This window comes from Emys orbicularis, chromosome 1 (assembly GCF_028017835.1).
Source record: "Emys orbicularis isolate rEmyOrb1 chromosome 1, rEmyOrb1.hap1, whole genome shotgun sequence".
In the NCBI taxonomy this organism is placed as follows: domain Eukaryota; kingdom Metazoa; phylum Chordata; order Testudines; family Emydidae; genus Emys; species Emys orbicularis.
Genome location: NC_088683.1, coordinates 200470372 through 200485821, shown reverse-complemented (window position 1 = coordinate 200485821; position 15450 = coordinate 200470372). Strand labels below are relative to the sequence as shown.

Here is a 15450-nt window from a genome sequence, read left to right as displayed (position 1 = left end):
CAAAAGACAGTTTTTGGCAGAGGAAAGCTGACAGAATTCTTACGTTTTGTTTTGCTGCTCTTTTTGGGATCTGCTATGTACAGAGTTGGACTTTTTCCTTGGGGTTCTGAGATCAGGCCATGGGTAAAAAAATTCTTTTTCATCCTTTGTCTCAGAACACTGCTCCTCTACTGCTTCCAAACATAGTAGGTCCTCAAAATAAGTTGCGGAATGAAATTAATGCAATTCTTGTATACTTTGTTATGAGGGGAAATTTGTCGGGTACTTTTTTCAAGCTTTGGATGTGAGCCTGGACAGCTTTTACGCTGAGTTAGGAAAGACCTGGTAGGTCATCTAGTCCATTCTCCATTATTCCCTACATTATTTCCTCCTTTTGCACAGATATTGACATTTGTAAGTTAGTCAGTATGACTGTTGCCTGTTTGACATTACCTATTAAAAGTCCAGTAATGTTCATAAGTTTGGTTCCTCTTGTTTGGTTGTATTTATTAGCCTGGAAAATGAGGTGGTAACTCTTCTCCTTCTAAGCTTTGTGAGCATTGGTTTTGTGAATATTTTACCGAACACTTTATTTGCTAACAGTTTAAGGAAGAGTATGCAGGATTGCATATGAATTTAAGTACTTTACGTTCAGCTGGTTTAAGTTCAGTAAGCTATTTAATATTGCTTTCATTTTCATAGCACAGTAGGTTGCAGAAGTAGCAGTAAAAAAGAAAAGCAGGGCTTTAATTTCACTTGTCTGTAGAAAGGCTCTCATGCTTGCTGTACTCCCACCACACACTGACTTTCAAATTTAAATAAGTTTTGGAATTTCCTGTTAAACTCTAATTTGGGGATAGTATTTGAGACTGTGCAAAATAAAAATCACATTCTTTTCCTACTATTGTTACTAGTAACAATTAAGACTACTAATAAGTGAAAGGTTAGAGAAATTTTCTTTTCAGCTTTTTACTTCATGGATTTGACAGCATTTGTACATAGTCAGTTTTCCCTATTGTGCGAAACGCCCCCACAATAAAATGGGAGAGAGAAACACATATTTTAAAAACACTGAAATCAGCAGAATTCAGGAGCAGGGCTATAATACTTCAACCCTCCATAGTCTTCAGGCTGACAGTATCTCTTTTAAAATAAAGCAGCTTCATTTTACTTCTGTCTTCACCTTGACTTTTTTTTATTAACATCCTAGATGACGGGGGTATTTTTTTGTTTGTTACTCAGTTCCCTCCCCAGTGCCTCAGCTTGATTCGAGGTGTGGCTTTGGTTTGTCAAACTGAGTATCTGTGGCTCCAAGCAACCATGGGGAGAGGGGAGGAAATGGAACATGCTGAGAAGAGTTTGGCTCCACCTTTCATTTCTTTAGTCCATGAGGTCAGTAGCTGTGGATGGGGTTGGGGAACAGCTATGAAACCTAAAGTGTGATCCACATAGAATATGATTGGCTCCACTGCAGAGTGAGGAAGGAGGAAAATCTACTGTTTTAGGTCCAGTTGCCTGGGGGAGAGGATTATAGGGAAAGATCCCTGTTATGAAGTAGTCAATTTAAAGTACTCTCTAAAGCTTTAAATTGGTGTCTTTTTGGCTAATTTTATTAAATATTCATTGCCATAAAAAGTAAAAACTTCAGTTTTTACATGGTTATCCAAGTGCTGTTTCTTAAACTGATTAAGATGTTGAATTTTAAGACACTTTTCAAATTGAGAAATTTGACATTTCTTGTAGGTAATTTTATTGGAATGATGCTCTTCTCTACTGATTTGTGACAATATAACTTTTCTGCATGTACCCTGATTTGGGTTCAGTGTATATAACAAAAGATCCAAAGTTTAGCGGGACATTCCCACTCACATATGTGGAAAGGACATAAACCTTATTGTAACATATCCCTGTTGTAACAGTGAGATTTTACGCCAAAACAAATTTAAGGGGGTACTAACAAGGTTGGTAAACACACAATTTGATTTTTTTTCTTTAAAACATGGTTTTGCCACATTTTTATTTAACTTCCACAGTTTAGCAATCACAATCCACTCTAAAATTGCAAATCACTGTGTTTATTTTAATGGGGTATGTGAAAATTATTAGGGAAGGAAACAGATTTTTGTTTATTCCATCCCAAGGGCTAGTTACAAATTGTAGGTGCAGTTTTTAAAATAGCTTGTCTTCATTAATTTAGACTTGCATTTAAATTTGATCCATATCTTTCCACCCCCAATTTCCCCATGTATGCACTTTCAGAGTCCCCTTTGGGAATATTGCTTGTGGTATCCTCATCACTTTCACTCTGTTCATGCTGTTGTTGCTTGGGAAGTGCTATCTGCAGCAACACAGGCAGTATTCCCAAGTCCTCTGCCCAGCCCTGCTTTCCTCAAGGCCCTTGTTCATTTCTTTCTTTCTCCTGGATTATTTTACTAGGCCTCAATTCCTGCTTCTCTTGCTCCTTAGATAATGGCCCCATGTTATCAACTCCTACCTCATACACTTCTTCATATTTGGTTTCCCACTTCCTACCTGCTGGGTGCTTGCCTGCTCCTTGGATCCTTCGCTGGTTCCTAGCTGTATCATATCAGTCTCTAGAAGCAGTCTCCTGATCTTCAGGCCTGGCTCCTACCTCCTCCTGGGTCCATGGCTACCTTCTGCACTCCCTGAGTTCCTTGTTTTTTTATTACACTCCTGAAATAACTGCTGTTCCTGAGGACAGTGCCTTGACACAGGCTTCTTTTGCACTCATGATGGGAGGTTGGTTGCTTTCTCGGCTGGAACAACTCCTCCTTGGTCTATGGGAAGAAAGGTGGCTCCTTTATACAACATGGCTCCTTGTACTCTTCTTTCCTTCTGTCAGCCTCCTGGCCACAGCTGCCTCAAGGGAGTAGAATCTGCTCTTATGCCCTACCAGGAAGGGCAGGTGTGAGGATCACAATTTAGAAATCTCCATGCTAATGGTTACTTTGTCTTTCAATATTTTTATGTTAACATTCAGGAGAATCAGTGTTGGCATTCTCTTTGTTCAGCCAACAGTGACTTCAAAGAAGGAATGTGTAATAATTTAGCAAAAAAGAGACTGAGCTTCAAAATGATAAAGGGAAGAAACACATTCATTGTGTGAAGCTAACTAGCAGGTGACATGAAATGTTTTGTTAGCCATACTAATCCTTCCCGGCAGCCAGAGATGGATGCTAGCTTGGAATGTATCTATTGGTTTGAAATGTTGACTGGTTAAAGCCAATCTGGAGCTGGAATTTGCCTTGCGTGGAAGGGTTATCCAAACTCCTGGGTTAAAAATTATCTGTCTCAAAGGGCTGATGATAACACAGAGAGAATGGATTCAACAGCTGTATGTGGTGGCTGGCTTTTCTATGTTACTGGGCTACTAGCTCCTGAAGGAAGATGCTGTTGAAAGAAAAATACTTTCTGCACTAGGAATCTAGTTAAGGAAACAAGCATGTACTTGTTTATTCTTCCTGTATTTAATTACTGCCAATGTTGGGTTTTTTTGTTTTGGTAACTATGCTGAAAGCTTGGTGGTTGTTTTCTGTGACTACAAGTATTTAGTCCATAATTTTGTTATTTAACTAAACCTATTTACTTTTGTTTTTTCTTTCCCTTAGTAATTGAAAAGAGAGGAGAAATCTGTTTAATCTGACAGCCTCTGAAATGGGCTATTAAACATCTTACCAGGATCTCAGACTTTAACAATTATACTAGAAAAAAAGGGCTAATATGGTGGCTACAATTCTATTTTGGGTTAAACTGTCCAAAAGAGAATTCTCCATTCCTTTGTTGTGTTTGGCTAATGGGTTCTTATTGGAGATGAGGATCCTGGTATTAGGCCTTTTTAACTGGTATTTCCTAGGTCCTGATGCCTGTATTGCACAGCCCTGAGGAATAGAATCATTTTATATAATAGCTCATTTATTTTCTTTCTTTTTGAAATATAGCTGTATTTTTTACCTTGAACTCTCCCATGTGTATAGGATATTTTGAGAGTTGCAGGCTTTTCAATTACAAGAATCATGTCAATTACATACTTCTGCCCATAGTAAGCAGCAACTTAGGGCCTGTCTGCATTGCCCCACAGTTCATACTAAGGGGATGTGACTAGCAGGGCACACCAGAGTGCTGTGCTATAATTTCTCTGTGTGGATGTCCAAACTCAAGACCTTATAAGTTTGTGTACAGACGGGGGAGTTAGAGTGCAGCACTTTGGTGTGCTCTGACATTCATATCCCCTTAGTCTGAACTCTGGGATACTGTAGACATGCCTTCAAATAGCAAGGGCAGTGTAGGGAAGGAGCAGCAAACATTCATTTTAATAGACTGGGAGATCTAGAAATAGACTTAATGACAGAGGGCAGGAGCTAAAAGGGGGAGGATGAAAAGTGGTGGTGCACCTCTTCTTAGGTTGGAGGGGGAGCAAGAGTGGCATTGCCTCAAAGGGTACGTCTATGCTCCAGTAAAAAACGCATGGCACAGCCTGTATTGGCTGACTCGGGCTCAGGCTGTGGGGCTGTAAAATTGCAGTGTAGATGTTCGGACTTGGGCTGGAGCTTAGGCTTTGAGACCCCATGAGGGGGAGGAACTGAGAGCTTGGGCTCCAGCAAGCCCAAACATCTACACTTCTATTTTTAGCCTGAGCCAGCTGACCTGGACTGAGACTCAGTACCATGATTTTTTTTTTTTTTTTTTTTTTGCAGTGGGGCCTGGGCGAGGAGGACAGGCAGGAGGGAAGGAGCTTTTGGATCAGGGATGTGCTGTCAGAAGTGCTCAGTAGAAAATAGAAACTGTATCAGAGCCTGCCATCTCATAAGATATTGGGGCAACTTTGATGGTATAGTCTTTCTAGTGAATTATTCTTTGAGGTGACATAGATGATCTATGTGTATATAGACTTCAGTATAGTTATTAGCAAAAGCAACACAGTTTAGTGCTGGTGTGAAGTAGCTGTTGGTTGTTTCTCTTCTCTTCTGCACCTGTTTCTGCCCACCTGAACAGTGGTTGTCTCTAGGGCTTCACTGTCTTCAGCAGTCTGAAGAGTCAGTGTTATAGACGCTGAAGTACTGCTGTGTGGGCATTGGGAGAATTCTACTGTGATTAGGTGGTGGGTGAGGGTGGGGAGGAGTGCTGTTTCACCCCTTCTGTGCCAACAAGGAGAGAAGATGCTTGAACTTCCTCTCCTGTATCTGTTACTTGCTTTATAGTCTTGTTCAAATCACTTAGGGCTTGTCTACACTTACAGCGCTGCAGTGACATAGCTGTAGCACTTATTGAAGATGCTACCTGTGTACACCAACAGGAGAGTTTCTCCCATTGGCGCAGGTATTTCAGCTCCCCGAGAGGCAGTAGCTGTATCAATGGTAGAAGCTCTCCCATCAACATAGCGCTGTCTACGCTGGGAGTTAGATTGGTATAACTGTGTTGCTCATGGGTGTGGATTTTCCACACCCATGAGCAATGTAGTTATACTGATATAAGTTTGTAGTGTAGACCCAGGCTTAATCTGGGTTTATAAATTTCCCTCTATACAAAATGGAGATAATACTACTCTGCCTTTCAGGGTAATGCTCATCACCTTGAAGAGGTAGAGTACTGTGTGTGTGTTTGTTAAATACCTTGACTCTAAAAGAAAACGGTTCCATTAAGTTTTTAACCTTTCACACATCAGGTGCTGTTAAATTATAGAGGTGCCAGTTGTGGATCCACATTTTAAGGTTAAGTTGATTTTGTCCTTGTAGTAGTTTGAATCCCTGTTTTATTATGCATGGGGAATACAATGTATCTTCCCCAAATTTACAGAACATTTTAGGTACTAATGCATTTTCTTAGAACTTACAAACCCATTACAGTTAAAATTAATTTTAAAATAGGTATTTAAAGAAATTTAACACTGTCAGGCCTTTTTTTGTCTTTAATGGTGGTGGTAATAGAATAACACTGACAACTTTTAATGTACTTAAAACAGAAATCTTGTGCTTAGATTATATTTGAAGAAATTAGTTAATCCTGTAAATCAGGCGCTCGAGATGCCTCACATTGGTCATCCAAAGTCAGTAATTACTTTTGAAAATCTTGGCCCTGATTTCTGAGAAACTTATAAATAACTTTCCCTCTGGGTAATATTAGCATGAAGAGTAGTTCAGTGTATGAAAATTTCCAAAGCAATTGATGCAGTTAGTTTCTATGGTAGTATTTCACCCTTACTATTGCAAGAATGTTAAATGAAGGTATTTAGCATATATGCTGCTATACCTATATGTAACGGGATGAATAAGAGATGGGATATTGGTTTGTGATGGTCTCAATGGTTAAAAGTTTGTGCTCATGGGAAAACCTTTTTTGGACTCCGGAGTAGTATAGAAGTATAAACTGCAAGATCAAGCTCAAACTGATGATGATCAGGTTAATTAACTTTAAGTCAAACTACAGTTTATTCCCTGGGTTTCAGATTGTTTCCATGAAATAGTTTAGAATTTGGGAATTAATGTGTACCTAGTTTCATAACTGGTAAGTCAGACACAGATGAAATCTTCTGACAACAGCCGCTAAATCCATGGATGGGGCTTTTAAAAAAAAAAACCAAAAAAACCAAAACCTGACATTAATTGTACAACTTCAGACATTGGCTTTCAAGTCAGTAATTGCATTGTTGAAGTGGCTAATCTCTTGATTTCAGGCCTTGTTATAACACAATCTTGGTTGCATGACCGTTGCCAAGAACCTGCATTGATTGTTATGTTGACTGACTTGCTTGCTTCTTTCAGAATTTTTTTTAATGTTTATTTTCTCTGTTTAGCTCTTTTCACTCATGGAGATGAAACCTCCTATCTCCCGAGCAAAGATGATTCTCATTACTAAAGCTGCCATTAAAGCTATTAAGGTAAAGAAAAACAGAAAAAGACCACAAATTCAGACCATACCAGTAGCATTATTTTTGGATTGTACTTGATTTCTAAAAAATGCATATCTTTTACATGATTTCTAAAATTTTATAGCTTGGTAAAGATTTCTTTTATATGACTTTTGGAGGGTTTTTTTCCCCAAAGGAAAGTGAGTGAACGTTCTTTATCTTGAGTTATGCTGCCAGTATCTCTGCAAAACCGTAACACCAACTTGTTTTTAAGAAAATGACATTTTCTGATGCTATGGTTTACAGTCTTGTTATGATTTGTATATGATAAAATCAAAATGTTGTGACATGTAACTACATCCCATCGCATCAAATTTAACAAAAAAATGTAAAAACAAAGGAAAAAGTAGTTGTCACAATATTACTGCCTTCATGTTATGTATGTGTGATGTGAGATGCTTCCAATGGCAAGGTCAGTTTTATCCATGAAAACTTTTTAAGGAATGTTTGAGATGAAGTGCATCACACACTAGAATATATTTGTTTTCCTAATTGTTAATATGTACAAAAAATTAAAATACCTCTGAAATCATACATCACTGATTAAATAGATCACATATCTCTTTTCCAGCTCTACAAGCATGTAGTACAGATAGTAGAGAAGTTTATCAAAAAGGTAAGTGCTTTTATAGTATTTTTAATATTTAATATTTACTTAATGGGATCCTGGGCACTTAAACATCCACAGCTCTATCACTGTTTTTTATTAACTACAGTAACTCCTCACTTAAAGTCGTCCTGGTTAATGTTGTTTCGTTGTTACGTTGCTGATCAATTAGAGAACATGCTCATTTAAAGTTGTGCAATGCTCCCTTCTAACGTCGCGTGGCAGCAGTCTGCTTTGTCCACTGCTTGCAGAAAGATCAGCCCGTTGCAGCTAGCTGGTGGGGGCTTGGAACCAGGGTGGACCAGCAGCCCCCCCATCAGCTCCCCACTCTCCTAAGTTCCCTGTGCAGCAGCTGCCCAGCAGGCTATCAGTTGCCGGCAGTTCAGCTGTCCCTCCCCCCACTGCCATGTGCTGCTCCTGCCCTCTGCCTTGGAGCTGCTCCCCGAGACTCCTGCTTGCTGTGTGGGGGGGAGAGGAGGAAGAGGGGGGCTGATTAGTATCCCCCTCTCCCCTGCTCCTGCATCCCGCTTACCTAGGGTTACCATATTCAAACATTTAAAAAAGAGGACACTCCACGGGGCCCCGGCCCCCGGCCCTGCCCCAACTCCGCCCCTTCTCCGCCCCCATTCCAACCCCTTCCCCAAAGTCCCTGCCCCAACTCTGCCCCCTCCTCTGAGCACCCCGCATTCCCCCTCCTCCCTCCCGCTCTGATCTTGGTTGGGGGTTGCTAAGTGCTTCCCTGCTCCCCACTCGCCCTGCAGCCTCTATGCCCTTGCCTGCCCTGCTCCTCCTCACCCTGCAGCCTCTGCACCCCCCCGCCCCTGCAGCCTCTGTGCCCCCTGCTCCCCACTCGCTCTGCAGCCTCTGCGCCCCCTGCCTGCCCTGCCCCTGCAGCCTCTGTGCCTCCTGCTCCCCACTCGCCCTGCAGCCTCTGCGCCCCCTGCCTGCCCCGCCCCTGCAGCCTCTGCGCCCCCCGCCCCTGCAGCCTCTGCGCCCCCTGCTCCCCACTCGCCCTGCAGCCTCTGCACCCCCTGCCTGCCCTGCTCCTCCTCGCCCTGCAGCCTCTGTGCCCCCTGCTCCCCACTCGCCCTGCAGCCTCTGTGCCCCCTGCTCCCCACTCGCCCTGCAGCCTCTGTGCCCCCTGCTCCCCACTCGCCCTGCAGCCTCTGCGCCCCCTGCCTGCCCTGCCCCTGCAGCCTCTGCGCCCCCTGCTCCCCACTCGCTCTGCAGCCTCTGCGCCCCCTGCCTGCCCTGCCCCTGCAGCCTCTGCGCCCCCCCCGCCCCTGCAGCCTCTGTGCCCCCTGCTCCCCACTCGCCCTGCACCCTCTGCCTCTCCTCGCCCTGCAGCCTCTGCACCCCCCCACCCCTGCAGCCTCTGCACCCCCTGCCTGCCCTGCTCCCCACTCGCCCTGCAGCCTCTGCGCCCCCTGCCTGCCCGCCCTGCCCCTGCAGCCTCTGCGCCCCCCCGCCCCTGCAGCCTCTACACACACCCCCCGCCGCCTGCCCTGCTCCCCCTGCTCACCGGGCAGAGGGAGAAATGCAGGCTCCACGTGGACTCAAACACTGCCGGCTGCTCTGTGGGGGAGGAGGGAGCGGGGGAGGGGGAGGGACTCTGGCTGCTAGAGGCCCTAGTGGCTGCGAGCGGCTTTCAATCAGGCCAGGCGTCCAATCAGCTGCGCCACACTCCGCAGGAGGGGAAGGGGGAAATCCCAGACATTTCTTCTTGATTAGAAATCTCCCCCCGGACGGCCATTTAACACTGAAAAACCCGGACATGTCCGGGGAAACCCGGTCGGATGGTAACCCTACGCTTACCCCATCTTCCATAGAACAGGGGGGACACACGACAGGGCTTAGGACGGAGGGAGCTTGCTGGAAGCAGCTGCGGTCTCAGCAAGCTGATCTAATTAACAAGGCAGTGTACTTAAGAGTATGGTCAGCATACTTAAAGGGGTGTGTGTCTCTGTCTCTGTCTGTGATGCTGTCTCCCCTCCCTCCATTCCTGCTGCCTTGTAGAGTGTGAGAGTTAACCCTTGAGGGCTCAGCCAATTGCTAGTTCATCATTTAGCAGTAAGGCATTCCCTGGGAAATATCCCACCCTCTGATTCCTCCACCTCAACCAAGCTTCACAATCATCATCACTGTGTACCAGGATTAAATTGTTTGTTTAAAATTTATACTGTGTGGGGGGTGTGTGTGTGTGTGTGTGTGTGTGTGTGTGTGTAATATAGTCTTTTGTCTGGTGAAAAAAATTTCCCTGCAATCTAACCCCCCCATTTACATTAATTCTTATGGGGAAATTGGATTCACTTAACAACGTTTTGCTTAAAGTCCTATTTTTCAGGAACATAACTACAACGTTAAGTTAGGAGTTACTGTAGTAATACTACAAGTATTACCTAAGGCTACTTACTGTACTGAAAAATCAGAAAAAAACTCTATTTTTAGAGAGAACTTTTTTCAGCATTTTTTTTCTTTGTGCATTTGACAGCAATTTGTATATAGTCAATCATTTCCCTCTGTTCATGTGAGTCTTTCATACAGCATCAGGAGATTGAAAAAAAAGTGTGATTGTAAAACCACAGAAATCATCAGTGGGATTTAAGGATAGATATAGTGCTTGAAATGCAAATTCTTCTAATTTTTCAAGTTGATTGTGTCTTTTTACTACTACTGTTATGATTGATGTTTCCAGAAAATGTAACTTACACACCCTGGTGCCTGGAAACTTAGAAAAATAGGTTAAATACTTCACCGTCCACAAAAGTAGACCAACAGGCATGTTAATTTAAGTTCCATTAGACAAACCGGAAGAAATAGCAATATATGCCAAATGAAAAAAGGCAACATCAGAAGGATAAATACTTTTTTTTCAAGCATCTAATTAATTCTAAATTAGTGGAAGGAGACTGAAAAGTGAGTGAGAGCTAGCTTGATGTCCCAGTTGTGGTGGTCTATATTGGAAAGTAAGAGAGTTGTGTTCAGGTCCCAGACCCTGCTTCTTAAGGCAGCAAAGGAGACAGTGCATCTTTACTACATAAAGGCACACAAACATCTTTCCTCTATTCTGCCCTAGGTCCCAAAGTAACTCCTTCCTCCCTACCTCTGCCACCAATTAATTTTAGTTACATTTAGAAACATTACAGGACATAATGCATATGTAATACATGGAAGTCGTCTCTTTTTTACATTCTTGATTTCTACATTTGCTCATTTAAACAATTTTCATTTCACAGTATCTACTGTTTGTGGTCCTGCTTTCTCCAAGTTATTCCAACCTTTTTTATTACATACAACAGAACTAGCTTTTTGCATTATTAAGATCAATATCTCATGCACTACTTCCTCTTACATATTTATCATCTTAACTCATTTCAGTCCTTACATTGTCCTCCCCCCCAAATTAATTAGTATAAAATTGATTTAAATAGTAAAACTTTTGCTGCATCATGTGTATAAATAGGCTTGCTGCAGTTCATTCTTTTTCCTGTAGGTTGTCTTTCAATTAGTGGGAAGGCCTAGATAGTTATTGTTCATGATTAATCATATTTTAAGTATTTGCTTTATGTAAGTGTTTTTACTCAAGTTTAAATTGTATTGCCATGCCAGTCTTTCTCAAAGATAAATATTTTAGCTACTTTGTTTATCGGGGTACACATTACTAACACATTTTGCTATTAGATTTAGTAGTGTTAGACATAGCTCCTTGTACAGCCCTATAATACTGGTAAAAAGGAGAACTGTAAATAGTAGAATTCAAGTTTTCTATTGGGACCTGCAGGAAAATATTAAGTACAAGGTGCAGGTTGCTTGTAGCGATTCTGAAACCTATTGGGGCATTAGGGGGGTTATGCTGTTAATACTATATATGCTACCCTGCAATAACTGGGAACAATCTATCTTTTCAGTGCAAACCAGAATATAAAGTCCCTGGATTATATGTTATTGACTCTATTGTTCGTCAGTCTCGTCACCAGTTTGGAACAGACAAGGATGTTTTTGGGCCAAGATTTTCTAAAAATATAACTGCCACATTCCAGTATTTATATCTCTGTCCATCTGAAGACAAGGTATAGCTAAAACTTCTTGAATGTTTTGAATTGCTGAATTCTTAATTGTGTGTTCCTGCTTATATGAAAGCTAATTTGGTGGTTCTCTGCCTTGACTGCAATGCCATAGTCGTCTTTGTGTGGGTAGTGGTAATATTAGAGGTAATACTTAGTGGAGATCCTGATGATGATAAATTCTTTTTTAACTTATTCTCTGTTCTTTGTGTTCATGTCTTTGTCCAATTGGAGACCATGCCAAAACTATTTACTTTTCAGGGATCCTTCTCGTGAGGGACTTGTTGCAGTTGATTGGATTGGTAGCTGAAAGAAATGCAGATAGTCTTACCCACTTCAAAACTCTGTTCTAATATTTTCTTTTCACTTCCTTTCACTCCCTTTTGTCAGACTTTCCTACTTCACTTCTTCATTTTTGTTGTCTTTTTCTCACCTTTTCTTGGCTCTTCTCTGCCTTCCCCTTCTGGGATTCTTCCAAAGGCCACATCAAACTCTCCTGAATGGCCGTATGACTGGATGCAACTCTTAATTTTCTGTCACTGCTATTCTTTTGGTTTGCCAGAGGAGTTTGCTAGAGAGTGGCACAAGCTCTTAGTGTATCCAAAAAAAGGGGGGGGGTCCAGTAGTGTGAATCCTGCTAACCTGTGCAACAAGTAATCAAGCTGTGTCTAAAACTTGAACATGCTACAAGACCACTGATCCAGTCACCCATTTCTTTATGTGCAAGAACTAAATTTAGAGCCTGTGCATTAGGAATATTTTGTTCTATATTAATACTTTCTTTTATTTGAACAGAGTAAGATAGTTCGTGTCCTGAACCTTTGGCAGAAAAATGGAGTGTTTAAAATAGAGATCATTCAGCCTCTCCTGGATATGGCAGCAGGAACTAGTAGCGCAGCCCCGATGGCAGAAAACGCTACAAATAATGAAGGTACGAATGTCAGTACAACTTGTAAATTAAAAGTTATGGAACCAATGACTTGTTACTGTTTGGTACACTAAGGTAAAAGTACCTCATGTTTGTAAACCAAGTTCACTAGCACACTTCAAAATTCACTTTTATCACAAAAATTATATAGAAGAATCTGAACACATTCTGAATAAATGTTGCTGCTGTATATTTATACATATGTTATTGGAAATTATTGAAATTTGAGCTAATATGGCTTTGGGTCTTTCCATACAACTAAGTATATATAGACCTATTGAGTGTTGATAGTAATGTTCCCACTAAAAATGACTTGTATCTGTGAGACTTTTTATTATTTCCCAGTGTGTAATTCTATGTTCCTTTTTAAGCATCTGGTTCAGTAAAGTATGGAACATCTTACAATGGAGAAACTTCATGCCCTAAAGTATATAAAAATATTATTACCTACACAGCATATTTTTAGTGACTAGTATTTGTTGCAACACAAAAATCTTGAGGCAAGGTTATTTAGACTGCATAACGCATTGGTGCAAGCCATAAAATGCAAGAAAATAATTGTCACTCAACACCCCACCTATTCTCCACTCTCTGGTTCCCCTTCTCAATCTTTTGCCTTCTCTGAACTATCTCCTTCCACCATCTGCAGCACACATCTCCATCCTCATCCTGAATAATCAGTTTGTACTTCTGACACCCCTGATACAGGGTTGGTGTTGAATGGTGTGCAGTAATTGTACATGGTTTAAATTGGTATAAGTGAGGCATGGTGTCAGCTCACAAGATTTCTGTGAAATGTTTTTCAATAATGTTTAGGAAAACATCACCTATTGTCACTTTTCCTAAACATACAGAAAAACAGAGCTCAGAGACATCACTTGCTATGCCTAGTAACTCACTGACAGCCTTGCAAAACTCACTCCGAGATGTGACCATGATCTGTATTTTTTTCTTTTCCTGTACTGCCACTGGTAACTAGCAGACCAAACTCCTTTCCCTCAGATTTAGCTGTGCAATCTTACTGATTTCAGAGGGATTTCATAAGTGTAATAGGGGGAGTAATTTGTCCCTGCAGTAAACGGTTCTGTTAATGCATTACAGGGAAAAGAATCCAGCTGAGTCAGAGCACTGCAGAGCCTATCCAGCAAAGAGTAAAAAGTAGTAAACTTACTTGTGTCCCCTAAGCAAGCCGTGTAACTGAATACACACCATGAGCAAGTCTTGAGATGTAATTTTTCTGAGCAGAATCACACTCTTGGAAACATTACAAAACATTTAATCTTGCATTTGCCTTCTGGGAAAACAAATTTTTCAGAATGTTGTTTGCTTTCCCTTTCTGCAAGTCAACACTGCAGTTATTTAAACTGTCAACAGATCCACAGGTTCATAGAAATAAGTCCGGCATTGTGATATGCAATGTTGTTGTAGCTGTGTTGGTCCCAGGATATTGGAGAGAGAAAGTGGTAATATCTTTTATTGGACCAAGTTCCGTTGGTGAGATAGAGAAGCGTTCAAGCTTACACAGAGCTCTTCTTCAGTTCTGGGAAACTTACCCAGGCCTTGTCTACACTACAAATTGAGTTGACCTAAGTTAGGTCGACATACTGTGGTGGTTCATGTCCACAGTATGCTACCTCTGTCAGGGGTGCGCGTCCTCACCCGGAGTGCTGCCACTGATTTAACTTTCTGGGGGCACTGACAGATGGAGCCCCCTTACCCGCCACGGGGCTAACAGCCCACAGGTGACGTCAGTAATGCGAGACCTGAAGAAGAGCTCTGTGTAAGCTTGGAAGCTTGTCTCACCAATAGAAGTTGCTTCAATAAAAGATTATTACCTCACCCACCTTTTCTCTCAGATATTTTGAAGCAGGTGTATTTGCGTCATTTTCCCCACTTACAAACAGTATAGTAATATCTTTACTGTATTTAATTTTGTATTGAACCATAATAAGGAATCTACTAGAGTTCTCACTTTTTTTCCTGATACTTAGTGTTTAACCGTATCCATTAAGTATAAAAGGGTTGAAGTTTATATTATTTCAATGGGAAAAAAAAGTGCATTTCCCAATAAAATGTATTTATATATTTACAATGTGTAGGAATTGTGGATGAAATGTATCTGTTAATTTATTTTCTACCACTAAAACATTTGTGTAAGAATTAAGTGCAGAGGGCAGGCACTAAAAAACCAAAGTCCTAAACATAGCTTTTGCTATTAGATTTTCCTTATATTCCTATGCATATATTAAAATATGTTGAACTGATCACATAGGTTTATTAAACCCATTGTGAATGTGTCCTTTCCTGGAAGTAGTAGTATGAGATGTTTTTGCATTAGAGAACTTAATCTTATATATATGAAGTTTGGCTTGTACTACTGCTAGTTCCTTCTGAAGCAGTATAAGAAATATATACCAGGAAAGAGTTGCTCATAAGAAATAGATTAAATGAGATTTTTAAGAGAAACTAATCACTTGAACAAATGGCTGATAGCCATAACAGATCCTGTAATAGTTTCTGCATGGCTCTGTCTTAGATGGATGAATCATGAAAACTTTATTGTTTCTCCTTAAATAAACCATTGGATAGGAACCTAGAATAAATCATTGAATGAAAGAATTATTTAATAGTAAAAACTTAAACTTTGCAATTGGAACTTATTTTACAAATGTATTGATATGCAATGTTTCGTGCTGTTTCAGTAGGTAAGTTTTCACCTTCAACTCCTCTAAAAAAAATTGTAATACTATAAATGGAACATTGGGTCAAAGTTTCATGCATTGGACTCCCTCCTATGAGATCCAATATTCGTAGTTTTTTGTCATTGAATACAGAGCATGCAGGTGCTAGATAGTAAATGGGATATCTAAAGGAATGTTAGAGCATGTTGTCAGGGCTAGTTCACAGTGGTATAAACTGGAATACAGATGCACTGATTTGGCTGAAT

At 41.0% G+C, this 15450-nt stretch overlaps 1 protein-coding gene across 1 annotated transcript in view; it reads left to right on the top strand.

Annotated features, from left to right (window-relative positions):
- SCAF4 (SR-related CTD associated factor 4) overlaps positions 1-15450 on the top strand; it is a 76336-nt gene that overhangs the window by 12672 nt on the left and 48214 nt on the right. The window contains exons 2-5 of the mRNA XM_065405019.1: positions 6791-6874; positions 7476-7520; positions 11420-11581; positions 12371-12506. Coding sequence (XP_065261091.1) covers positions 6791-6874; positions 7476-7520; positions 11420-11581; positions 12371-12506 — 427 coding nt within the window. The remainder of the gene's footprint in view (positions 1-6790; positions 6875-7475; positions 7521-11419; positions 11582-12370; positions 12507-15450) is intronic.